Here is a 27,538-nt window from a genome sequence, read left to right on the forward strand (position 1 = left end):
AAGGAATACATATGCAGCCTGACATTTAGGAGTATCTGTTTTCAAGCATTGATCTACAGTAGTTATTAGAGCTATTGCTCTTACTATTTTACACTGTCTTGAAGTGCAGCTTATGCTGACTTTTCTTGGTAACTTATATGTGTTCACTACAAAGAAAAAAAATGGTATTCCATAAAAGAAATGTTGAAATAGACAGAGTCTTTACACAGCCACTATAGGTCTCTAGGATCTCAACTTTTTTGATTACTGGAAAATAACACTAAGATAAATTAAACCAGTCTCTTTAAACTACTGGAAGGCTTTCTTAACTTAACTATGCACCAACTGCAAATATACATTACCTTAGATTTTAAAAATAGGTAATTATTTTCATTCTGGAAGGACATGCATTCATTTTCTCTAATATCACCTATCCCTTTATATAGTAACAGCTAGACAATAAAAAATCCTATTTTGCATTCTAATTTCCTACTGTAAAGAAGGGCCAACCTTCTACTCATAACAGTTTTTGAACCACAATTAAGACAAAAATGAAACTAAAGTTCTTGCTAAAAGACAAATACAACCTGTCTCAACATTTCTCTGTTACAGGAGTCAAGATCAAACCTTCCTGGCACCCTCCCCACCCCAGGCATTCCTAACAAGAGGAAATAGTAAGAAAAACACAACTGCGGAAGAAGGCTAACAAAGAATAATGCCTTTCTTGTTAACTAGGAATTAAAATTACACCTAGAAAGACTAAATATTCAATAACAAAAGTAAACTGAAAACCTGCCTACACACAAGTTACTGGAATAGATTTTGCCTAGATTTCTGACCAAAGATAGGTATTTTTAGACTACACACTGTAGCCTCAAAAGGAGGAGGAACCAAAGCAATAGAAACTTATTTTTATCGAGACTAAGCAAAAAGATCAGCTGTGTGATCAGAATACAAGTGCATATACGTATGTATTTGAAGATCTTGTAATATAGCAGTAGGAAAAAAATGCATGATAAACAAAATTACCCTTTTTTTTATATACTTCAGGCATGATGTTACTGTTTTGTTTATCACAGGGACCTTCTTAAAGTATTTAAGTACTCTGATCTCCCACAAAGACTTCTGTAGCATCGAATGAAACTGACCCCAAGACACAGGGGCAACAGACCAACCTTTCTTACACCTCTTTCAGTCATTTGTTACACTCTGTGCCATCACTGACTCCATTTAAATCCTTAGCAGAAGCACACCAATACTTCTCTAGAGATCTGTTACCTTCACATTTGACAGGTCAAGCATCAGAAATTTCTCATGGCCACTGCAGAGAACTACAGTACTAGTGTCTGAACATTTGCTTACAGCTGTTTATTTAGGGGAAAAAGAGAATTTAAAACTTTTTCAAAGCAATATAGAAAAGCTCCCTTTGAAATTTTTTTTAATTACAACATCTAGTCAGGGAATTCCAACACAATAGGTTCTCTATTCATGAGTAATAGCTATATCTGATTAATCAATGTGTAACGTTTTCAGTTTAGCTTCAAATCTCCTTTTAATTAGAGTAAGATTGTCATTTATATAAATTTCAGTTATAATCAAGCTTTTCCACTACTTTGATCCGGCTGCTTAATGCACTTGTACACAGAATGTAGGAGCTTGTTATATGTTTAATGTAGATTTTTGACTGTATGAGATGAACTATTTTATCATTGAAGCTTCTGAATGAAAGAAAAAGAACTTGCAGATAGTCAAGAATATGTCTACCCTCATCTCTTTCAATACAATCAAGGGAACGCAGTTTCTCCTTGATACCTGTAAGGTTTCTCTCAGTGTGGTCATTATGTAAGTTCAAAATATCAGCCACACAATCAGGGAGAAGAGTCAACAGTTCTCAGTTGTTCTCTTTGAAAAATATCTAGAGAAACTCAATTCTAGCTGTCACTTTCTGTTCCATAGGAGGACTAAGACATTTCTAGAAATGGTTGTCTTTAAAAAGCCATTTGGTTTTCACTGTGTATAGGTGACCCCATAAAGAAGGTATGTCATCTTCTAGTTCTAGTCTGCTTGAAAATATTTGTGGTGCTCTGTTCAATTTGTCACACAGGTAGTTAAGTAACAATCCAAGGGAGTAGAAAACAATATTCTTTTTCCTCCACATTGCTCTTACTTCCAGAACGAAAAAAAGATTCTAGGAAGCTTTCTAGAATCTCTTTAATTTTCACATCATCCATGATAATATTTTTCCCAATGTTTTCCAAGACACTCATGGTTAATGTTAAATTATGATGGTAATTAGTGGAATGATAGCTCCTTTGGTCTTCAGGAATTGCTTCAGACCATGCTTGTGATCAACCTCCTAAAATGTACAATTGTACCATTTTGACATTCACTCTAAGGCATGCCAGGTTGCTCTTCATGTGATTCTGCACCATCACTACTCTATTCTATTCTTTCTGAAGCCAGAGAAGGCACCCGTCTGAATACTGCCCCCATTAAAAACCTAATAGCTAGAAATCATTTATGTTTGAGAGGTATCAATCATCTGACTGTCATGGGGATCAGAAGCTGTATATACCCTCATACTGTTCTTGCATGGTTCTTCATATGGAGGTGAGGAAAATGAAAAAACATATTACGCAACCAAGTTGAATGTAAAACAAAAAAAGTACTGAGGCTTTTTTTTCCACTTTAGCTACAGATTAAAAAGACAAAGAAACTCTAACTAAAGTAAGAAAAGCCAAAACAAATGGCTCAAAATAACCCTACAAGTTAGTAGTAAATCAAACTGTTAAAAAGTTAATTTGTATTTCAAACTCAAAAGTACAGTATATGGATATTTGATCTTGTCATGGAGCCAAATTAAGTTACATTAACGTTTCAGAGCACCATTTATAAGAAACGTAAAATAGAATTTCCAGCCCTTGGAGAAGGAATAGCTAATACAAATTGAATCTTGTGTTAAATTTTTGCAATTCTGGATGACCTTAGAGTCTCAGAATACTCAGCTTCATGCAGACAGTCCTAAGAACCAGTATGAACTATGGCAACTAAAATGCTGTCCAGAATTTCCCACAAACGTTTTCCCCCAACACTCCCCAGCTATGCCCGACACGTACTTTTCAAGAGTAAGAGTTCAAGAAGGAGTCCTGGAAGGACGGTATGTTGCTGTTTTTCCACAGCAATCTCATTCCAAAGGAGTTTTTGTCAGTAAAAGTGGGATATAACGACACCTAATCCTGGTTCATAACATCTTTGTTTCATGGTTACAAAGAAATTATTTTTTTTTTATTTTGTAAAGATTAACTATTTTACAAAATCTTACTATGGCAATGAGTTAAAAACTTCTTGAGCTGCAAAAAGTACATATTTTCAGAGTTCCTCTTCACTATTTTGAAGTATTTTTTAATGTAGAATTTACTATCTGAGTTTCAGCATAATGTGTCACTTCTTGGGCTTTTAAATAAAGTGGGTTGTTTAAAAATGCCTTTTTTTTTTTAATTTTCCAGCATGGTCACAGAACTCAGGAAATGACGTCACTCTGCTAGTGCCAAAAACCAGGTTGGAAGTCCTAAATCTCAGCACACTCTCTCAGCCAGTGACGCAAGCAGCCTGCTGAAGTGAATGAAACCTTTGTCCTGTTGACTGAAACTGGGATTTTTCATGTTTTTTTAAGAACTCTACAAAACCTAGCTGCTGAGTATGATCATAAGGTAAGCTTCAAAAGATAAAAATTGCAAAAGCTACAAAATAAGTTTCAGAATAAGAGAATGAGATTCAGATCTCTCAGAATTAATTGCTGGCAATGTTTCTGTGTTTTAAAAAGCCAATTACTTCTGCTTAAAAAAACCCTACCATTTAAAATCTGATCCCTTATTTTGAAATAATTAACAACAAACATGCAGATTCTGAGCAGCAAAATAGGCACTGCAGTAAGTAACACCAACAGAAACACTGAGAGGCCACTTCTTTCCACAGGTGTCATATCAACAATTTAGGAAAGACTAGCTCAAGATCAACATATCCCAGTACAGTAATTTACATGTACCTATCTATTTATAAATATAGTTCTCAGACATCAAACTTAGGGTCCAATCCAGGTGACTATCCAGTAGGTGTTTGCTTTAGGGTAAGTTAATTCACTCTCCCGTCTCTGTTCACTGTATGGAAAGTAACTCTGAGATGGGGGGAGCGGAGAGTTTGGAATCAACCGTTCCCACCAAAGCAATACCTGAGGCTGCCTGTAAAAAAATCAAGACTTCTTTTATTTCTCCCACAAGTCTTTTCTTTCCAAATGTTATCAAGCTGGGCTCAATTCAAACAGCTATAAGTAATGCTCATGACACTGAATCTTCAAATTGTTAAGCCAAGTAAGGGAATTCAGACTAAAAAGCCTTAACAGCCCAGTGATAACCTCTCGAGTGCATAGAAACAACCTATTAATTTTCTTCAAGTAGAAGACTCATACATACATCAATCTTTATCTATGCACTACTAAAGATTAAAAAAATAATTCACAACACTCAGAGCACATTACATAGATTGCTGATGAATGTCACTACAATTTTTTAATCAACAATGAAGTGCAGTCAGGTCTACTCACGTTAGTAAGTTCTCAGCATGTTTCAGTTAAGTTGCCCAGCAATCTGCTGTCAGTATTTACAGAGCTAAACTTGTGGCATTGCATGAACACAAAGTACCTCACACTACCCCCAGCTCCACAGCAACTGAAGAGCTTTTGGGGAACCGCTTCAGACCTCAGACATTGCCATTTCCTGAAACATACAGCAAAGAATGCAAGGTCATGCAATATCTTGGATCAATATGATTAAGGCTACTCCTTTAGCAAATGTAAATTAAGTTCTGGCACTGTTTTGTTCTCTCTCTTCACCTCTAAAGTCCTGCACAAGAGTTTACTAGTTAAGCAATATTGCTTTGTCCTTTACATCTGGAACCTTTCTTTCTATTTAGATGTCAGAGCTGCAACTCCTGTTCATGACAACCCAGCTAAACATCATCCTTATGTCTACAGAATTCTTGCAGTTTATGCCTCCAAACACTGAGTAAAATGAGTGGAAAAGTACTCAAGTTCCTTTCACTGGGACCAGTGAAAGAAGCAGTGTCCTTAACTACCAGCTGCCTTTCTTCTCTCCTTAAGCAAGCTTCCTGGGCTTTGTCTTTACCTGTGTCAGTGGTCTGGTAAGTGCTTTACTTTGCTTACACTGACCTATACCCAAACACAGGGAAAAACAATACAGATTGGCCCTGGATGATCATGGGTGTGAATGGACCATTTCCAGCACCACTCAGACACAGCAGGGCACAGCAGCTGGGTAACAATCGTCCTCACCTCTGTCATGAAAATTCACAACTGGCCCATGTCAGCCGAGGAGAGAAGCTAAGACACAAAGTCTAGAATTACAAGATTAAATACTTATTAATGTGCATGAGGTATTCCAGCTAAACTGGGACACCTCAAAGGTGGTTTTACACAGAGTTCTTATACCCTTCAAACGTTCAGGTACATGATTTGACTAATCACTAACAACCACACTACTGATTACTAATCATAGTAAGACTTTGCAAAGCAACTATATTTTGTAGCATTCTTGCTGCTTGTCTATTGATCCAGATGTCCTTAAGCTCAGTCTTTCTGTAGTCACTTATCTATGACACCAGACGACACTGAGAGAGTTTCAAAGACGTGTCAGAGGGGCTACGATGCTGGTGTTATCTTGTTTGTCCAGGCATATCCTTTATCCTTCATACACTGCTCTAAGCTTCCAAGAAGCAAAGTCCTTATTTTGAGGGCCAGATTGTCCTGTAGTTTGTTTTTCTTGCGCATGAATAATACTAAAGCATCCAGTAAAATTCCACTATCTTATTATATTACAGTGTATCATGTGAACTAACATACATATGAGCAAAGATAACACACTTCTATGCTATAAAGACTGATTGATACAATAGTTAGAGAAGGGAATTTTCCTAACACCTCCCTGAGGTGCTGTGGCTGCAGGCAGGCAGGCGCTCGGGCAAACTGCCATCTTTGTTACGGAGGCAACAATAAAGGATTCTTTACTTTCTCCTTTTTCCTTGTGCCAGCACACACGACAGGCCCCATTTGTAATCACTTTTCTAAGCTAACCTTTTCCTGCAGGAACAGCCCACACCGTTACACGAGTCTGTGTCAAAGCCCGCCAGGGACCTTGTTTTCACCTTACCAACCACGAGCCACGCGCACCGAGCAGAAATCCCGGGGCTGGGTTTTCACCTTGCTCTTTACAGTCTCTAAATTTAAAAGAAAATGCGTCTGCTCGGTACCCGCGGAGCGCCCAGCCGGCCGGGGGCACCTGCCCTTCCTCACGGGCGACAGCCGGGAGGGCGCCGGCAGCCGCCGCCTTTTCCCCGTGCTGGCACCGCGCGGAGCCGCTTTACTGCAATCGCGCCGTTCGCCGGGAGATGGCAGCGTAGGATAAAAGATCCCTCAATTTTGGTCCCGGCAAAGCCGCGTCCCCCAGGTGGCCGTACGGGCCTCCCGAGAAGCCTTTCACAGTAAGATCTCTGTTTACTGGGGTAAGCTGTGGGCTGCAAACCCCTTGTACCTAACTTGGGTTTTCGACGGCTAGGTTTATAGCGCCGGGAAGAAAACAACTTGTTTAGAGAGCACGTTCAAGTGTGGTGCCCGCGAAACCAGCCGTCACGCCGAGGGGGCGCACGGCGGGAGCACGGACCGGCCAGCAGCAGCGCCCCAGCGCGGCTCGGCCCAGGCAGCAGTCAGTCCCGCCTTCACAAAGGTGCAAACGAGCAAAAAAATAAATCTCTTTCAACAGGTAAACAACCAGATCTGCTGTAAAGCCTCCACAGTTACAGCTGTGTTGCCCAACCGGGCTCTGAGGCACAGCATTTTTGTGGGCAAGCCGGGAAGAACGAGTGGCTGGACGGGAAGGTGGCCATGCTGCCTTCTTTCCTCTCGATGCACTGGCCCGGCGGATTAGGTCTGATTTATTTGCAGTGCACCTAGCGTGTTTCCACAGCAGTTCAGTAATAAATCCTTCTGCCAGGGTATGGGTGAGGTACACTGTCTTTGGAAGTCCTACACACTTCTGCCAGCTTCACTCTGTCTGGGGCACTCTTTATTCGAGGAGGCAGAAGATTTCCGTAGGAATATGAAAGATAAGCCTAGGAAATTCGTTGTACTTACCAGTTCTTATGAGATTACCCCGAATGCCAGCTCTTTTTTTCCCCCATTATAATGCTAAAAAAGGCATGGTCCCCAGTGTGGTGCAACAATTAAGGATTAATTCTCATTATGAAAGTAATTACATTTTTAATGTATTTTGAGACTTGCTAAAATATGACTAACACAAGTCTTCTCCATTTTAGCACTCAAATGTATTATAATAGTTAGAGTTTTAGGAAGCTATAGCTTATTCAGATTTTGTAATTGTGCTGCCAGTTCTGATGCCTGGAGCACTTCTTCTCAGATACCATTGGAAATTCTGGAATTTCTAAAAAAAAACACTAGGAATGCTGATCTGTCAGGTGAACAATCTGGAAAACTTTGAAAAGAAACTGATACTTACACTGGTAAAGTGGTATTGCACTGAAACACGTGGACGTGCTGTTACGTTTGTAAATTTTTTCCCCGTTCTAAATGGAGTTTCATGAATAACACTTGGCCATATAGAATATTGGAGCAGTAGGAAAATAACTAACTTTTTATACCTTCATATGCAATAGGCATTAGAGATTCATATTCTAAACCTTTACATAAACTAGGACATTTGTGACTTCAGTTATAAAGAAACTTGTACTATAATAGCTTTACATATATTTAATATAAATAAGTGATTTGTGGTGGAAATTAATCTTTTGTGCATATCTCAAATATCAAATGCCAACTTAATGCTTCTGGGTCACTTAATTAATTAGTGGTATTAGTTGCAAGCCTACTTAAATTACCTTCCTTGATATATTATGTCTGCAGAATAAATTATTGATGTCACAAAACTTAGCTAAAGAATCTGCCTCTTTCTAGCTACGGTATTTACATCAAAGCAGGAATTAATTAAATGATAAGGAATAGACTCAAATATGCCTAAAAAAAGATATGTGGAGCTTACGATTTGTCAAACTATAAGCTGTAAAACTCCAGGATTCAGAAAACAAAGACACACATCACCAGGAGGTATGTGTTCTTGTAATATACTAGAGCTCTGCGCTTTACAACTTTTGTATAAGTTATTTTACTTTCTTTTCAGCAGAAGAAAAATGTTTGTGTTTGGAAACAAGAAACACACGTTTGTGTGTTGAACTTAACAGTGTGTGACTGAAGCATGTTAGCAAGCCCACTTTTATGCATGTATTAAGTGAATGCCTGGATCACATATGTGTGTAGAAGGTTTTAGTGTCTTATTTATTCTGTCACCTGTTACAACAAAACTCAATAAATGTACTTTAATTTAGGGAAAAAAAATGCATGCTGAGTAGTGACAGAACCCAGACCTGTGGTGGGACAGTGGTTGCAATAGTTAATATAAATTTGTCTAACATCACAGCTGCAGATATGGGTTAAAAATTGCCTTTTTTGGTAACTGTTTCTCCTTACGTTGGAACATTTTATTTTCATCTTCAGTGCGCATGCTGTTTCATAGGCTTTAGTACCTTTTTTCATTAAAAAAATACAAGAGAATAGACATTTGAGCTGAGACCTTGATTCTATATAAATTCATCAGTCACCTCATTTAATAATTTTTCATACAACCATGCTTCCCCAGTGATTCTCAAAAAGGACAAAAAAAAAAAAAAAAGAAACACAAACCCATACTTTTAAAATCATAAGATGTTTTCTTTACATCTCTAACTCACCTACTTCTTAACCACTGAGCCTCACTATTTATTCTGTAATGGCATTTGTTGTGCCCTACTTCAAAGGAGAGAACACTTGTCTGTTTCTAAAACACAGTTCAAGGTAGTCCTAACATAAATAACATGCCTCAAAAATCCCTGAGGTGAAAGTGACTGAGGTCTTAAAAACGTTTTTATAACATGTAGTCAGACTATCTAAATGCAATAGACAAGTTCTACCAGAAATTTGAGTTGGCTTGCACTTGCTAACAGCAAATTAATATAACTTTGTAATCCTCCCTCAGCAGTACCTACAATGGGTCTCTGAAATGATTAAGTTTACACAGTTTACCTAAATCACCCGCTTGCTGCAACCATGGCAACAAAGCAGCACTCTGGGAAACCACAGTGCAAGGTGATGCTCAGTGCAGCTGCAGGGCAGATGATAGGGGACAGAGCTGGCACAGCAGGCTGTGGCAAAGGCAGAGGTAAGCTAGTCATTAAGTCAACCTCATATTCTTTGTGCAAGCTCACATTGAGGTGGAGGCAAATCATTTTGGCTTATAAGCACTAAGACAGGTAGACACTGAGGCCACAGAATCACAGAACCATAGAATGGTTTGGGTTGGAAGAGACCTTAAAGATCCAGCCTCACTGCCATGGGCAGGGACACCTTCCACTAGACCAGGTTGCTCAAAGACTTGTCTAACCTGGCCTTACAATCAGCCATAGAACTCCCACTAGGTTCAATAAAAGTAGGTGCATGTCCTGATCAAATAAAACATTTGGCATGGGGACATTTCAGATAGAGGTGTCTCTTATTTTCACACTTGATCCATTTAATGTTCACTATAATTGAATGTGTTACCCTGTCAGGTAGGTTTTGTACAGCAGACCTAGTGTCACAGCAGAACTGTTGGGCGTATGTTGCATGTACATTAGCAGGAGGACTACTCTTTTACCATATTATGTTGACTAAATACAGACATTAACAATTAAACACATTTGTAGCTCTCTTAAGAAACATAAAATGACATGGTCAGTGTATTGATGCTTGGAAAACATCTGACTGATGTCAGATAATATTTTGTTTTTACAAGCTGGTTCAGGGAATGGCATCTTCCATTCTAATATGTATTTTTTGTAGAAGGAAATAAGAGGTGGATAATATCATTATTAAATGGTATTGCTGATAGTTATGACTATGTTATGACAGCTGAGAACATACAACATCTGAGCTCCTTAGCTGTTGGAAGAGGCTGTATCATTGTTTAGGCCTGTGATACTTTGCAATTTTTGCATCTTATTTACATGCGTGATTTAGCAGCACCATGTTATGATCTGACAGCCCTTTGATTCTGGCTTAAGTGGATTACAACAGAATTTGGATTTCCTGGATTTCCTAACTAGAATTCTGTGACTTTATCACACGTGGTCCTTAGGCTTCATATGTTGACTTCACAGTCCACTAAAGCGCCATGATGAGAGTCACTAGGCATATCTTCACTGAACAGTGAATAAAGGAAACAGAAGGAATAGAAAAAAAAGTGGAGTTTCATTGTTAGAGAAAATCCTGTAGGTGAAGAGGCTTTTGTCCTTGTTTACAGAAAAACATGACTAAAAATTAGGTCTGATATTCAAAGCTGGTTCAATGCAGTTTTTGATGAACATTTCCAATAATCAATATATTTGTATATAAAAATAAACCTGGGGCAAAACACCAGTCACTCCTATTTTGGACAATGTCTGATCTATATTCTTTACCTTGTTAATGTGGTTCACTTCACATATGCTACTGTTGATGGAAGTTTATACATGTGTAACTTATGTGACTTCATTGAGTGTTAGAAAGTTAATCTTTAAAGCAGTTATTAGCCTGACTCTTGGACACTATGTTACATCTTAGGCAAGTGAATGTTATTGGTCAATTCTGAGACTTAAGCAAGCAAGATTATTGTCTTTCTGTAACTGAAAGTTTAATCGGCTACCCAAGTCGTGAATTCCAGGCAGCTTGCCCTGCATAAATGGTAAAATAGGAATTTACATAGCTGAAGTAGGAAATCATACTACATGGATTTTTTTTTTTCCTAGGAGAGAAAGTCCAGTTCTTCTAACCTTGAGAGAATACAGAAATATTATTCCCTGTGATATTTCATCCAGTGGTAATTTCCACAGTACTCTATTATTTGTCAGTCTGGATTTCATTATTTTCATTGTCATTAATTAGGTGTTTAACTAAAATCCATTAGAATTACATGTATATAAGTCTCTAAGTGAGAGGAAAATTAGGCCCATCAATTCTTAGCATTAACTCAAGAACTCATTTAATTATGGGATTTGGGAAGTTTGTCATTATCTTCTAAATGGCATATTTACTGATTAAGAAATTACTATCACAGTGTCATGCATGTGTGAAATTTTACTGACACCTAACAGCTAGTTCTATGACAGTGGCCTACATCAGCCAAGAAGAATGTCTTTGGCACAAAAAAGGTGATTTATTTTTCCCTCAGGGGCCTCCAGGCCTTTGTAATTGCTGGGAAGAACTTCCATTTGAACAGGCTTTGCGTAAAGTAATTTATTTTATTAACTTGAGAACACATTATTAAGGAATGAACTGAAATAAATTTGTATTTCTATAAAAATATTTCCTCTTTAATTAATTCTTAATTTCATTTTCCTTTGTTTTTTTTTTTCCTCCAGTGAAATAGAGAAGTCTCAGAATTTTAACTGAACCATGTGCTTGCTTCAAATATGGAACAAAGTATAGTGCAGGCATTTGTAATTCCTACCATGGATGGTGTTTTCTTCTTTTGACATAGATGGTATTAATTTCCTTTTTGACTGAAGGCTGGGGACGTCGTTTTGTAAATACAGGAATGCATAATACATGTACTGATCAGATGATTTCAGACTTTTCTGTGAAATTTAATGTCTTCTAGAAGGAGTGAAAAATCCTTAAAAATTTCAGATGGTAGGTTTAGTTTACTTTGGCGGTAGTACGGATGTGGAAGTCTGCTGCTAGGAGTCCTAATATTTTTCATCTTGGTCCTGGTCCTGGTCAAATACTGTGCAAATAATGTTTCCTTTTGGCATTTTTTTTCTGTTTTGGGTGTATCTGGTCTTCAGCGGAAAATTCAAGAGAGAAAATAATGTATACTGAATGAATTGTGCTAAAAAGATCAGCAAGGCTGAGATCTAAGTACATTCAGAAAGATTTGGAGTTTTGCGTTTAATAAACCAGAATGCTTCCAAATGCAGAACAAGGAATCTGTTTGTTCACATGCAGCTGTTACAAGCTGACGGAAAAAGACTTGCCAGGAATGTGTAAGCCTGTGCCATTCATGGCACCACCAAACGGAACCGACTTCAGGGGTAACTGAAAGGAAAAGCGCGTCATGAACGCGTACTACAAATTTGCTGTTAGCCTTGCAAGGCACACATTTAGTAGACAGTATTAAGTAATCCCAGAATATTGGTTTGTATAGAATGCCGAGGTATGGAAATTGTATTAGCATTTAATCGCCACCTGCCATATTGCCCATTGTGATTTTGACACACCTATTTAACTCCTCTGGCACGATGAGAGCATATTATTTAAACAGCGGGGCTACACATCCTTTGTTGCCATGCTTACACAGCCTGCGACACACGCTCAAAAAGCTTGTTCGTGTATTTCCAAGCTTTAGGTCCGTGCTATAGGAAGCTTGCGATTTAATGAGCCGCACGTAGGAGCAACAAAACACTCTAGAAAATCAAAACTGTCAAAATTAGCATTGTAGCCAGAGAGATTGGATTTGCGAGACGGCAGAAGGCAGCAGCCTCGCAAAACTCAGGTATTGTCTGTTCACGCAGTTGTATCAAAGCAGCAGCAAATCACGGGCGTCTTTCCGCGGCAGTTCTTTTGTGGGAAGAGAAAGCCCCCCGCCCTCCTGCCTGCGGGAGCGAGAAGGGGTGTGGGAGGGGGTGTGCCCGCCGGTGCCTCCGGCCTCCTCCGCCTGCGGCCGTGCCCGCGCCTGGCTGGCACTGGCTCCCGCCGCGGGTGCGCGCTCCCCGCTCGGCCCGGAGCGGCGCGGCGAACCCGCTTCTCCGGGGGCAGCTCCGGCGGGACTCGCCGCCAGCCGGGCGGGCGGGCAGGGCGCGGCGGCGGCCAGAGGCCGGAGCGCGGTGGGGGAGGAGGGGCTGGCGGAGGGAGGAGGAGCGGGCGGCGCCGACGTCACTTTCCCCGGCCGCGTGTTTACGTGGAGATGAAGATGGCGGCGCCGGTGGCTCAGCCACGGCAGCTGTTGTCGCTGTGAGGCGAGGCGGGACGGGACAGGACAGCGAGCGTGTGCGCCCCGGCTGAGTGGAGGGGAGGGGAGAGGGCGGGGTGGGTCCCGCCTCCCTCCGCCGGTAACGCTCTGCTCTCCCGCACAGACGCCATGGAGGACGAGGAGCGGCTGAAGAAGCTGGAGGCTGGGAAAGCCAAGGTAGGAGGCGGCGGCCGCGATGGGGAGGCGGAGGGGAGCGGCGAGAGTGGGGGAGGATAGTCAGCGGGGCCGCGCCGGGCGGCAGAGCGTGGCTGCGGCGGGGGGCTCGGCTCCGGGCCGCGCCGCGAACAAAGCAGCGGGCGGAGGCGGCGCTTCGTGCTGTCCCCCCTGCGCGCCCCGGGCTTCCCCGCCGGCCCCGGGCGGCGCGGGGCCGAGCGCCGTTCCTCGGCTGGGCTGCGGCTGCCAGTGGCCGCTGACGGCGGGCGGTCCGCGCCACAGGTGCCCGTGGAGGGGCCGCGCCGTGACAGCCCCGGCGGCCCCCGCTGCGCTGGCGGCGCCGGGCGGAGGAAGACCCGAGGAGGAGGAGGGCTAACCTCCTTACCCCTCGCACCCGAGGCACGAGTTCCGTTTGCCTCTTAAGCCTGGGAGACTCCCTGTAAACCTTTAAGGAAGTTTATAAAACCGACAGCTGTCCGTCGGCGTGGTGCTAATACCGTGAGAGAGCCTTAGGAGGCGGAGGATTACGGGCGCCTCCAGGGATGCGCTGCGGAGCGTCCGCCGGTTGTGCGGAAACGCCGGGCGGTGCGTGGTTCAGCCGTGGGACCGCGCCGGGAGCGCTCGGTGCCGCACACCGCGCTCGGCCGTCCCCGCCTCACGGGCTGTCAGGTGGCGCGGACGGTGCCCCGCGGGCTCACCCCGGCGTTGATCGGGGAGCTTGGCGTTTTACGCCTTAAGCACGGCTCAGCGCGCAGCGCCTGCAAAGCACTTCGCCTTCTGGCCAACGGAGCGGAGTTACCACGCTCTAGGAGGACCTCTTTTGGCTTCAAGGAAAGCTTTGGTGTGGTCAATGAGAGAAGATAATTAATAGCATTCGCAGGAAAATAAGATAAAATTAGTGTTTTGACATTAGGTATCGTCTGGTTCCTTCCAGCACTCAGTGCTAAATGAAAAGAGTTTAGAAGTTTGTCGGTCATTCCTTCATGCTAAAGTTGTGCTTGTTACTTGGCAGAGCTAATAGTACAGCCAACAAGATGACAAGCTACAGATGAAACCATGAAACATCATCGTTATCTTGTTTATGTGGTCTGTGGAAAAGAGAATGTAGTTTAGCTGTGAAGTATTGAATAGGTGTTTTGCTGTATTACACAAAAACTTTGTGACTTGGTAAGTTTCTGTTTCTTTTGAAAGAGTGTTCAAAACGTACCTTAGGGAAACTCTCCTAGATGGAGCCGTATGTTTATATAGGAAAACCTGTTCTTAAATGCTTAAAGCAGGAATTGTGTTTACACAGTGTTATGCAGTACCAGCAGCAAGCATCCAGAAAACTTTTGAGCTGAACCACTGAATGTTATTTAAATAAAATAGCTGGGAAAATGTATTAAAGAAGAGTGCAGGTATTGCTATACTGCAGATACTTTGATGCACCTGCCTGTAATTATGAATTTTAAATATAAGTAAGATGTTTCATAAACTGCAGGATGAATGTAGGTAATTGGGAGGCCAGTAAGAGAGTACTAGGTGCCACGGAGGTGGCTGGTACACTGCTAACATTGGAGTTACTCAAAATTGGGATTTAGATTCTTGTTTGGGTGTTTCATTTTGTTTTGTTTTTCTCAAAAAGTAGGTAGCTAACTACTGCCAAATCTCAGTGTGTGCATTTTAAAGCAATATGAGCTTTCTATGAAGCAGTCATTTGGTTGTTTTCTGATCGTAATGTCGAGCAGGCAAGCTGCGGAGTTTGGTTTTGTGTGAATTTATCTGCAATGGAACTTTGTTGTTTTTTTATTTATTTTTAATATCTTCTTACGACACTGTCTCCCCACATAGATTCTTTTACAGAGAAGTGTATTAGAAAAGGATTTTCTGCAACGGAAATTTCTTTTGAGTCCTCCTTTATTACTGAAAATGAGAAGCTTGATTGAAAGGTGCTAAGTGTACTCAAGCCTAGCAGAACTGCTCTCATTGCCAACACACAGCCTTTGCCAGTACTTCATTTGAAAAATGGAATAAAAAGCTCTTGATAGAGGCTCACCAGCATTCATGGGTACCTGCTGACTTTTAGGTGACTATACCAGGTCATTATTATGAAGCAGCTGCAGCCTATGTTAATGTTCTGTCTGTTAGAAGTCCACAAAGGCGAGGGAGGTGCAAAGTTAAACCCAGTAAATTACATGCTCCTTTTTCTGGACCTATAGTCATGCGTTTTTCTTTGCCACAAGGTAAATGTGCTTGATACGAACCCAGCCTCTGTGAGTGTCTGTCTCCCTTGCCCATTAAAATCGTCTTTTTGTGCCTTTATAGAACTCTCTTCTCCCAGACAAGCAATTTCTTCATCTTAGATGCTGATCTGATTATGGTGGAGCAAGAAAAGTGTGTGTCAGAAAGGCTAGTTAAGGGAAACGGAGTTGACTGTGATGGAAGGTGGAAGGGAGAAGACGTGTGCTGGCAGCAGAAATACAAATGCATGCTGTTAAATTGATCAGTGCCCCAAAACACAGTGAACTTAGACATCAGTCAGATATATTTTGTGCCTTGCTTAAGAGTTTCTTGGATATTGTTGATGGCCTGAGATAGTGTAGATATACCTGGTCTTACAAAAGACTACAGAGGATGCTGGTTGAAGATCTCGGTGTGATATTTATGTGCTCACCTACTACATGTGCGTACCCCCGTGCATTAGTTTGCTTGGAAATCTCATCTAATGTGAAAGTGGATACTATTTATGGTAGTTGGATATTTTAATTTTATATATTTATTTAGCAGCTTAGTAGCTGGCTTTTCTTGTCAGAATGTTGCGCTATTTTGATCAGCTTTCACAACTATACACAGTACTTTGCTAGCTTCAGAATAAAAACCTTAGGGACTCAAAATTCCCTTGTGAGAAACTGACTGAGGGTGTTTTGGTAAAGGTTTTGAAATGTAAAAGAAAAATATTTTGATTTAATTTACACACACATGAAACATACAGCTATTACAAGCGGTAAAATTAAGAGATATGAAACTATCAATAGCAGGTTTTATAGAACGGTCCATTTTATAGTACCGAAATCTTATTCGCAAAGAATTTAAATAAGTGCATTGCTTCAGTTTAAATTTGTATTGAGGAAAGGGCACGCTCCATAGCTGTATGCTTTTTTTTTTTGATGTGGGAGGGGTGGGCAAGAGAAAGACAGTAATTTACTTTGTAAACTCTCTGAGGTTGGTCTAGGATTTCAGGTCTAATGTTAGAAATACAGTAATTTGATGTCCTGATTTTCAAAGGTTCATGTATGTTTGTAATACATTCTTGTTGCAGTGTTCGAAGAAATCATGTAATTGTTGAAGAACCTTAAGAAATTAGGGAACTGTCTGGTTTAGTTAAACACTTGAGCACAAAATAAGCAGTGTTACTGCTTTTGATCTGTGCCAGAGAATCACTGAGGAGATGGAACAGTGAAGTTTGTTTGGGAAGCTCTAATGGCACTCAGTGGACAAGTATTACAGGTTGTATAGCTAATTTGACAAGTTATCTTCACAAATTGAATAGTAAAAAGAAGTAATTGCATATTTTGTCTTCTGGTCATGCATGTAAATATTTCAGGTGGATGAAGATGAAAATGATATGTATTATTAAAATAGCGTTGTCTAAGAGTCTGAGAATGTTTGCTGTTTGCGTTCGTATGTCTTACTCTTCTGAGGGGAAAAAAATATTTTATTTCCTCATCTCTGTCCTCTTCTGACAGAGAAATTTGGGATTTCTCAAGGACAGCTGTTGATCAGGTTTTGTTTAAAATAAAAGACTCAAAGCATGGAATAATTGTGTACCACAGTGATTAAAACTTTAATTTAAAACCCTTGGAAAAATTCAACATATAGATTGTGTTTGTAAAACACAGTGCTTTTTAATTCCTTGTAATTTACCTGAAGAGGGGAAAAAAAAAAAAAAGCAGTATTTCAGTGATTATTAAGAGTCACATATATCACAGAAGACAAATTAAATATGTTTAAACCTTACATTTCATTGAAGGGCTGACCTACTAACACTTCTTTTCCTTTCAGGTGTAGACTGTTCATTTTGTTTATCCTCTGTCTGTCTCAAATAATTTGAACAAAAATAATTAAACAGAATCCTGGCAGCAAGAATTTCCTTTACAGTCTGTGTTTATTGATCTATTTTTCTCTTCAAATAAGTTGTATTTATCTGTATCACAAAGTGTAGATTTCATCATAAAGCCCTAGTCGTTGTTGTCACCCTTCGTAAAGTATGGAGGAGAGCAGCTTTATGGGCTAAAAGTTTGCAGAATGAGAATGATGCGTACATATTGATGGACAAGAGAGGAAGCCACTGGAGGGAAGTCTAGGCTAACTCTCAAGTGTCTCCTGGAAAGGTGTGAGTGAGCTTTGGCTCAACGGATGTGAATGGAAACTGCCTAATCTCTTTGTTTATAACAAAGCAGGAGAGTGCAGTGAAACTATGAAATGAAGAACTGGGCTTTAAGGCGGTTTATTTGAGGGAGCCCTTTGTCTTGCACATGAAGATCCTCACAAACCTGTACCTAATTCCTAGGCATTCTTTTGTATTGCTAAGCTATTTGTTCTCCCAGGTCCTTCTAAACTTGGGGGTTTGGGCTCCTCTTCTTCTATTACAGGCTTCAGTCTACTCTCTCTCCTTTGCCTGTCTGCCAATTCTAAATGCAAATAGTAGGAGGTATGTGGAATTGCCTGTGTGTATTTTGATAATGAACATGAGTAAGCTTAAGAGCTGATTTTTGCCTTGCAGAGAAAGTGACAGATAAAAGGATTGAACATTACCCCGGAGAGAAAACAAGTGGGTTTAAAACTCTGAATAAAAGCAGATGAGACAGAAATTGAGAAGTGAGACAGAAGCAAAAAGTGAGGTGTTCACCTCAATGTGCATGCTTTTATTTTTGTTCAAAACAGTGGATATCTGCATTTTATCATAGAAAAAGTTTATATACATTTGAGATGTAAATATATTTTATCTATATGATTAATTGCTGCTAGGGTGATACATAAACTCAGATGAGAGATTGAACAGAAAGATAATCTGAAGCCATTTTCAAGACGTTCTATTTCTAACAGCAGAAAAATTGGGATGACTAGCTTAAATTTTGAGTTTTTTAATAACACTTAATTGTTCTCTTGAGGATAATAGAACTACCTGCTCTTTACAGTTTTCTCAGTGGTGGCTTTTTTTTCCTTTAAAAAAAGAAAAAAGTTCAGTTTTCCCCATTTTGTTCAAGTTTCTTCTGGAATTTATTGTATCGTTGTTAAAAAAAAAAAAAAAGTACTTGAATTGAAATCTGAGACTTCAACTCTCATTTCAATAGGGGCTACTAGAACTCTTCCCATTTCTGAGTGTGTTCTCCATTTTCTCTATTTCCTGATTTTGATCTCCATTTCCCTCATTCCAGAGATCTAATCTTGCTTTTGATACAGGGCTTGATTATTTGTTTTAGTTATTATTGTCAATATACCCTTTTATTCATAGCTCTAAAATAGCTGTCTACCTTAAAATGGTGATGCAAGATTGACTGAGCTTAAATTAATACTTGCTTTCTTCTGAGGATGCAGATAAATATCGCTTCAAATTAACCTTTGTTCTGTAACCAGTTTAGAGAAAATTGGTCTTTAATCCAAGATGCCTAGTGAATTTCACAAAAATATATAAATCAGACAACACAGTATTGTTAGTAGCACTATGAAAGCAAGAAATTGCATTGTAAAACCACAATTTAAAATGTTTTCTTGCTGATTCATGTATAAAGAGAAGGAATTGCAGAAAAGAAAGCACATAGTCGCTCTTTGCCTGCACTCAAGACTTCCATTTCATTTTAGCACTAGTCTGTCCCTCATTCCTATGGTCTGCTTTCCAACTGCTTATTTTCTTGGGATGGGTGTTGCAATAGCAAAACAGAGGTGACTGCAACATTTGTTTCCCTCTGTTATAACAGTATCTAGACAAGTTTGTTTGTTTATACTAGTTTGGAAATAAGCCTCATCACCACAAATTCTTTCTAAAGTACTTTCAGTAAAGCGTATGTCTGATGCTCCAAGGAAAGTAGATTGGACTTTTTGGCATATGTAGGTGTTCTCAAACACCCTTTCCCCCCCGCACAGGAAATAACCAAACAAGTAGGTGCTTTTCAGTGTTGGTGTACAGAGGTATTTACTGCAGGATAATATATAGTTACTGTAATCTGAGTGTTTGGAATAGTGAAAAATCTGATGAAAGTGTGGACAAAAGAAAAAAGTAGGTCCAACTTTGTTGTCCTACCTTGTTTTGCAATATAAGATTATATACTAGCAACAATTGTTGGGAATCCTGATTTAGAGGCCGAAAGCTGTCTTAAATATCTACCCCATAGCTATAGATTTCAAGATATTGCTATGTAGTTGTTTCAAAATCATTTCGTTTCTGGTACCAGCTAGTGTTGACACTTTGAATTTGTAAAGACACGTTGATAAATGTACCACAGTTCAATGAAACGCATCTGGTGATTTCAGTCTTTCGACTGCTATGCTGAAACATAGAGTAAATAGAGTAAGTAGATCTTGAAATTTATGATGATGAGACACTGGTATGCTGACTGCAAAATGCTGGCATGCCATGTTGTGTTGATGGTTCTGGTGTTTCTGTTTCTAGAAAGAAACCCTAATCTGCATTTTCACATGATTTCTTGAGATCCAACCCTTTATATGATAAACTACCTTTCCTACAACCGGTGAAGAAAAGACAGAAGAATGAATGAATAAAAATGTTAAGATTGCATAGAATTCCTTGTTTCTTAGAAATATGGAGTCAGTCTCCATACTTCAACCTCAACAAGCTTCCAGATAGAACAGTCTTCATACTTCAACCTCAACAAGCTTCCAGATAGAACAAATTCAGTAGTTGTCAGCTGGGCGAAAGGATATGGTACTCTGGAAACCAAACACTAATCTTAGGGAGGTGAGGAAATGATCAAATCACAATTGTAACAACCATAAGTTATAGCATCATCACAAATCAGAAAAGAGGTAGTCTCTTGGACCGTACTTCTAAATCTCAAAGCACAAAGAAATTTTAAGGCTCTCCACAGTTGGAGATAATTGTTTTAAAGAGGAAGTATATAATTTTGGTGATATTTCCAGGGAAAAGCGTAGATTTGATGAAAACTGCATTGCCATGGCAAAATTACAGCATACCTCTACAATCCTGAGCTGTAGATCAAAGAAGATTGGTAGAGTTGAAGAGGTAGAGAAGATGGAATTCTGGGACTGAGTATGTTTCTGTGCAAATATTGATAAAATGGGTGTTGCAGAGAATAAGCAGAGTAAGTTGTGTAAGAATTTACTCAAATCTGACTTCACTAGTAGGCTATGATTTAACAGAAGTGGTTATTCCTTAATCCTGGTTTTATTTTCCTAAGTTTTCACTTGTCCTTAAACTCTTTTCTGTGAAGAAACCTTTTGTGTCCAACCACAAAACAAGGGAAAAATATTTACCTGTTCCTAAATTCATTTGTATTGTCTAAGTGAAGTAACTGAGCTAACATTAGTACCATACACTGAGGATATATATTTTCAATAAAAAGGTGTATAGGAGAAATATCTTACTATTACAGGAAAAGCTCTGTAACAATGGTAAGAAAACCCTGTGTTGGTATGTTTGGTAGTACAGTGTGCTGGTTAGCATAGTTTGCTGTGCTTAAAAAGATAATGGAAATCCTGATACAAGACTGCTCAAAGGGGGATGTGGTTCTTGATTTTCTTCATTATTTGGAATATATTCCTGGAATTTGATTTTGCCTTTTTTTTTAAAAAAAAAAAAAAAGACAAAATCTATAGACAAGTCTGGAGTTTTATGCGCAATATCAGTGTCTTTGTGAGTTTGCTTTTCTCTCGTGATTCAGCAGCGTGTGAAAAATAATAGGAGCCTGTCAAAATAATACAAGCCTATCAAGTCTTGCACACTGAGCATGAAATTCATGCAGTTGGTTCTTTCCTTACGTCTGCTCTGCTCCTCACAGAGCTGTCTCTCACAGCTTTCTTGTCAGTCTGTCCGTTCACTGCCAGACATGCCACATGGTATAAATTCATGTAAAAATCATATAAACAAGGTGGGAAGATGAAGACGTGCAACTGAATTTGACTTGTTCTAAAGTATTTTATGATTTATTAAAAAAAAAACAAACCCACAAACATTTTTTTAAAATGAAAATTCAAAGTTTTGTTCAGTTTCTGCACAGAGGTGGCCAAAATGCCTACAAATAATCTGCTAAAAATGTATCTCAATTCTTCAGACTTTTTGCAGTGTGTTGTAGAAGAACAATCTATGTGAGCTGGAATGGAGTATTGATTATGATACCATAGGAAGCAGCAATTGCTTGACTACAGCTTTCTTTAGACATGTCAGGATTTTTCTTGTAGGCTTCTAATCAGTCAGTATTCATGATTTTTGAGAAACAGCTTATTGCCCCCAACGCTGGCTCCCAAGCTACATTGATGTTTGATAATACACCATAACCAAGGCTGCAGTCATCATTAAGTCTCTCCTTATACTCATTGAGGAGTCTCAAAAGACTGGCAAAGATTGCTCTTTAAAGGAAACAGACTTGTCTAAATGAATTGTCAACATGAAGATCCTCGCAGATCTGCAAAATTGTTAGTATGAGAGCACCTTTAGGTAACTGGGGCTGATTCAGACAGAACTTCTTGCTGCAAGTCAGTGTGGTGTTAAGATTTTTGACATGGTCTTATAAGAAAACTATAGACTTGGTCTGGGTACAATCATCATTTGGTGGTTGCAACTGAGTACAAAATTGTTCTTAGCATTGTTTTTGTTTTAATGGCTTACTCTCGAAGTAGGTGGTCTTTCAATCTTGCTGGGGCCTGTGCCACTCTGTTTTCATTATCAGTAGTGGGAAAAATACATGGTTGTATGTAGACAGTACTAAACTAAAGTAGGTGGCAAACACGGTGAAAAGGCTTAAAATTCAAAATTATCTTGGCAAATGATCTGGTAAAAAAGGTCATGGAGGCTTCCTTTGCCTCTTTAATGATAAGGACTGTCCTTGGGCTTCTCAGTTCCCTGAGTCTAATGGCAGAATTGGAAGGAGTGAAGCATTATCCATAGTACAGAAGATCAAGCTGGAGACCACTTAAGCAAATTTGATATACGCAAATTTATAGTACTGAGTGTGATATATCCAAGCATCCTGCAGGAACTGACTGCTGTCTTTACAAAGCTGTTCTCTTGCTCATCTTTGAAAGGTCATTGTGATTAGGAGATTCCAAATGAGCAGGGAAATAAGCAAACATCAGACCATCTTCGAGAAGGAGGATCTTGGGATATATAGGAAGGTCAGCCTAGCTGTGGTCTTTGGGAAGATTATAGAGCAAATCCTCCTGGAAGCCATGTTCAGGCACATGAAGAGCAAGAACATGACTGGAATTTTTCAAGGCCAAATTATTTGTGCTCTGTGATGAGCTCAGTGACTCAGTAGATGGAGAGAGGATGGTGGATGTTGTTTACCTTGAATTCATGAAGGCATTTGATGTGATCTATTGTAGGCTGTTTGTAACCAAGCTGGAGATAGGTTGTTTGGACAGATAGACTGCAAGGTGGGTAGAAAATTATCTGAACTGCTGTGCTCAGACTGCTAATACAAATTCCAGCTGGTGGCCAGTAGTGTTCCTCAGATGTTGAAACTGTGGCTGGTACTGTTTGATGTTTTTATTAACAACCTGGAAAATAAGAGGGAAACGTCCCTTCAGCAGATTTATGGATGATACCAAGTTATGGAGAGCAGTTATTGAATGAGTTGAAACACAGGACTTCTTTTCAGAGAGACCTTGACAGTCTGGAGAAATGGGCTGACAGAAAAGTCATGAAACTGTAGCAGCATGAAAGAAGATGGTAGAGGAAAGTTCACACACTTTTCCAATGGCAGAAAGGAGGAATTTCAAGTTTCCATTTCATTACTGGGATGTAACAGTAGTCTATAGGATTCTCCAGTACTTACAAGAAAAAAAAAAAGATGATGTGTGACCTAACTTGAAATCAGGAAGGGATCCTGCATTTCACAGCAGTGGTCAGCACTGTTGTTTGGAGGTTGTCCTCCTCTTCCAGGGTATGCAACTGTAAACTGAAGAACAGACAGCTGAGGAATATCATAAAAATGATGTCTTTGATGACTGTCAGGGAGATTGATGGAGATAGCAAAAGCGCAGAGGTTTTTGTATGCAGTGTTCTCCTTTCTTCAACACAAAATCATCATCTATATTCCTGCAGCACCCTGTCTTGTTTTCTACACACCTTCCAATTTACAGTGAGTGAGAAGGTAATTCTACAAATGACACTACCTCAGTACAGCCTGGGCACTAATGCCAATCCTATGGGAAAAAAATATAAAGACTGTGCCATAATGCATGTGTATTCCACGTCAGGGCAAAATTGATTTCTACCTGCAATCTTAATTTTGGAATATTTTAGATTTTCCCGAGTTCTTTAAATTGAGCCAGACTATGCTTTTCTAATGTGGTCAGCTTGGGTAGGTATTATTCTTGGGTTTTATTTGAAACAAGATAGGAATAACTTGAGGTACAGAGTTTTATTATCTGGTAGCATGATAGCTGTTATCCCAGGTGATAATGGGCTGATGTGGTCAAATACTGATTACTGAGAAATTAAGAACTGGGAGCCAACACAGCTATATTTCGCCTCTCTCCTGCTGTCCTCCCCATGGGATTTTTTTTTCATTCCAGGATATATAGTGTGTGTATGTTCCTCTCTTTATTTGCTGATGTTGTGAACCGGCTTTTAGATTCACTTATGTATATTTAGCAAATACTTTGGGTTAGTTTTTATTTATTCCAAAGAATGTTCAGATTTTAACATTTCATATAAATTCTATTTTGAACGCTGCAAAAATAGCTAGATATTAATTTATTCTTTCCAAGCAACTGAAATAAGATACTCCTTTTTGTTGGGAGAATACCAACTCCTTTTTGTTTTGTCGAGAATCACATTTAAAGACTTGATTTCACAGTGCCAGGTTAGACATAACATAAAGCTAATTTAAGAAAATACAAATGTGTAAGCATATATTCAGTAATTCAGTACTGTACTACATCCCAAGGAGCTGGTCTGGTCTGTGCAACAAAAGGGTTACGTAAACCCTGCATTTTTTGGATGTAATGCAGTAAAATGGTAAGTAATTAAGATAATTTCTGGTAGTGCTTTGCTCTTTCCATAATGTCTAAAATAAGTCTGTATTTTTGGGTATTGTCTTCATCTACTCTGTATGGGGAAGAATCTTTTTTATTTGGGCCATGATGTCCATTTAGCTGTACCTGTGTGGAGAAAATGGATTTCAACTATTTCATTAAGAACCCACTCTAATTAATGTACAGGATGCTATAAAACTGGTGAAAGTAAATTTATTCTGGTGTTTTTTCCCCAGTTAAAACATAAACATGATAGTGTTCTGCTTATAGTTATTTCATACATAAATACATCTAAACCAGAATGTAAGTCAGTCTGGTAACACTCAAAATCAAATCTAGCACAAGTAATTTGTGTTTAGGGTTCTATTGTTAAAAAAATGATAATCATTACTTTCCTTTTTGGAGATTTACGTTTTCTGGTTTTGTAGTTTAATGTTAATGTTAAAAGATCAATCTTTATAAAAATGTAAAATGTCAGCCTTCATTCTTACACATGTAAGACAATTAATAAGCGGAAGAAAGTGCCTGTGTTACAAATATAAACTTGCAGGTTGCCAGTAATTTGATCGACAAGCACTGTGTGGAGATACTGGCAACTGTTGCTTTTGCATACTTTTGTATTTTTATAGTTGGCTGCTAACTGGCAAGCACAGATGGCCGTAGATTATGGATTTTTTTTTTTCTGTTTCTGAAACAGAGAAAACATTTGTATGGTATTTTAAATTGCGTTGTCTAAATATCATGTGTTAACTGCTCTACATAGGTTTTGTTTTAATTGCCAAGTTATAGTATGGAATTTTTGGAACCAACTGTTTTGACATTTTGTTAATAATATGAAAGGCTTCTGTGCCCAGCTTATGAATAATTGGAAGATTGTTTCTCAAGTAACTTCTTGTTAAGTAATCAATGTTATTTTGTGGTAGTAGCAACTTTTAAAAGTTTTTCCTGTAAAAATTAATCAGATTTGACACTATTAGGCCTTTCTCTTACTGATAATGAAGAATGTTATACCACAAAGTCAGAATTGGTTTAGTGGTGATTCATAATGTATTTGGGACTGCTCTAACCCAGAGTTTAAAAGGATTTTGGAGAAACCCTGTGGACTTCTGTTTGAAGGATAAGGCTCGTTCTGCCCTTTCCAGGAAGTTCAATGTACTATGTAACTTCTGTTTTTTCTCAGAATCCTAGCAAAAATTAGGACTAAACTCAGTCTAGTGTTGATGCGAGTTCATATGCTTTTGTTGCTGTCTAGTCCTGGTAGTCTGCTAGAAGCTTATAGAAGGCCAAGGAGATTTTAATGGCAATAAGAATCTGAAGTTATTCTATAGGAACTTTTTTTGTAGTAGTATATTTAGCTATCTATGTAAGGTCAGCGTACTTTTTCTCTCTGGAGTTAACTATGCAACATACTGTGGCTTTAGGGGTCTGGTGAAATAAAAACATAGCTCCTGCTTTGTTCAGTGAAACTAGCTCTCTGGGGGATAAACTGCAATTATGTGTGCTTAGTAAGAAGAAAAATGTTAGTTGTAATTGAGGAGGAAGATGACTGAATACTAGACGTGAAAAATTTTTCTTTTACCAGTGGAAACTTTGCTCTTTCCATCTATTATTACAGAAATTTAGATTGGAGTTTTAATCTTACTTTGGGCTCAGGGAAAAGAGACACTCACTTTTCACTGCCTTGTGGCCTTAGGAATGTTTACCTAAGGGGTTTTTTTTGGGGGGAAAAAAGGGCAGCATGTGAAGAAAATTACTAAACAAGACAAAGATTTATTAACTTTTTGGGTGCATGTAGTATTTAATGACATGGTTTCATTGATTTTTAGACTACTCGTATTATTGGAAGACATTTCTTTTTAATTGAATTTCATTTTTTAAGACCTAAATACAGTGGAGTAAACATGCTTAATGCTTAACTGTTAAATGTATTGTAGTTATTTTCTGAAAATAAATTGTTACCCTGAAAGAACTACAAGGGATTAATTAAATGAGTCTCCAGCTGTTGATTTTACTATATATAGTTAGATAACTGGTATAACTATATGCTTGTTAAAGACAGATGCTAAACCGGTTGCTTTAAGAAGAAATAAAATGACATAAATACCTAAGCAACATTCAGACTGTTTGTAAATTTTTTAGTGATGCAGAAGGCAGCATACTGATGTGTGTCTGATGAATCATAGAATGGTTTGGGTTGGAAGGGACCTTAAAGATCATCTAGTTCCAACCCCCCTGCCATGGGCAGGGACACCCTCCACTACACCAGGTTGCCCAAAGCCTCATCCAACCTGGCCTTGAACACTTCCAGGGATGGGGCATCTACAACTTCTCTGGGCAACCTGTTCCACTGTCTCACCACGCTCTGAGTGAAAAATTTCTGCTTTCCAAAAATTCAAGTTCTGAATAGATTAATGATCTAATGCCTGTATTTGGCCACTAAGTTGCTACCATGCTGTAAAACAAGTTTTCTTTTGAAGCCCTGCTGAAGCTTATTTTCTATGAATGTCCATTACTTCTTTCTTTATTTGTCTTTCTTGAGGTGTATGGTATTCACCTGTATGCTTTGTTTGATTGTGAACAATTAATGAAGTATGGTTCTGTAGATAAGAATAAGTAAAATTGATCCTTGTTGTAATTCACTTGACTGTAGTGGATTTATAGAAATCAGCTGCAGTAAATGTAAAGCCTTACATTATAATTTTGTTGAATCAAACACAGTATTGAAAAAAAAAGCTGATATAAAATTGGAAGCTAGTACATAATTTTAATATTTAAGTAACATAGGGACTATTTGGTACGTTTTTATGTATACATTTGTGTATCTATTTTTTTATATATAACATATTTTTTAAACATTTTGTTCAGGAGGACTGTATCTGCCTTTTGCTTCCAGAAGATAACTTGTTTCAAAAGTATGATTTCATCAAGAGTTGAGTGGGGAAAAAAAGTACTTAAAACCTTAAGCAAATTTGTAATTGTACAACCTTGCAAAAAAATGTCAATACTGAAGCTTGCTGAAGAGTTCATCTTTA

At 39.0% G+C, this 27,538-nt stretch overlaps 1 protein-coding gene across 1 annotated transcript in view; it reads left to right on the forward strand.

The window, feature by feature from the left end:
• Window positions 1-13,090: 13,090 nt before the first annotated feature.
• The window catches only part of AKAP9 (A-kinase anchoring protein 9), a 123,421-nt gene continuing 108,973 nt past the window's right edge, over window positions 13,091-27,538 (forward strand). The window contains 1 exon segment of the mRNA XM_086614890.1: window positions 13,091-13,295. Within this exon segment, the coding sequence (XP_086471016.1) occupies window positions 13,248-13,295 (48 nt within the window). The 5' untranslated portion in view covers window positions 13,091-13,247.

The sequence above is a fragment of the Tauraco erythrolophus genome, chromosome 7 (genome assembly GCF_009769465.1).
Source record: "Tauraco erythrolophus isolate bTauEry1 chromosome 7, bTauEry1.pri, whole genome shotgun sequence".
NCBI classification, from domain to species: domain Eukaryota; kingdom Metazoa; phylum Chordata; class Aves; order Musophagiformes; family Musophagidae; genus Tauraco; species Tauraco erythrolophus.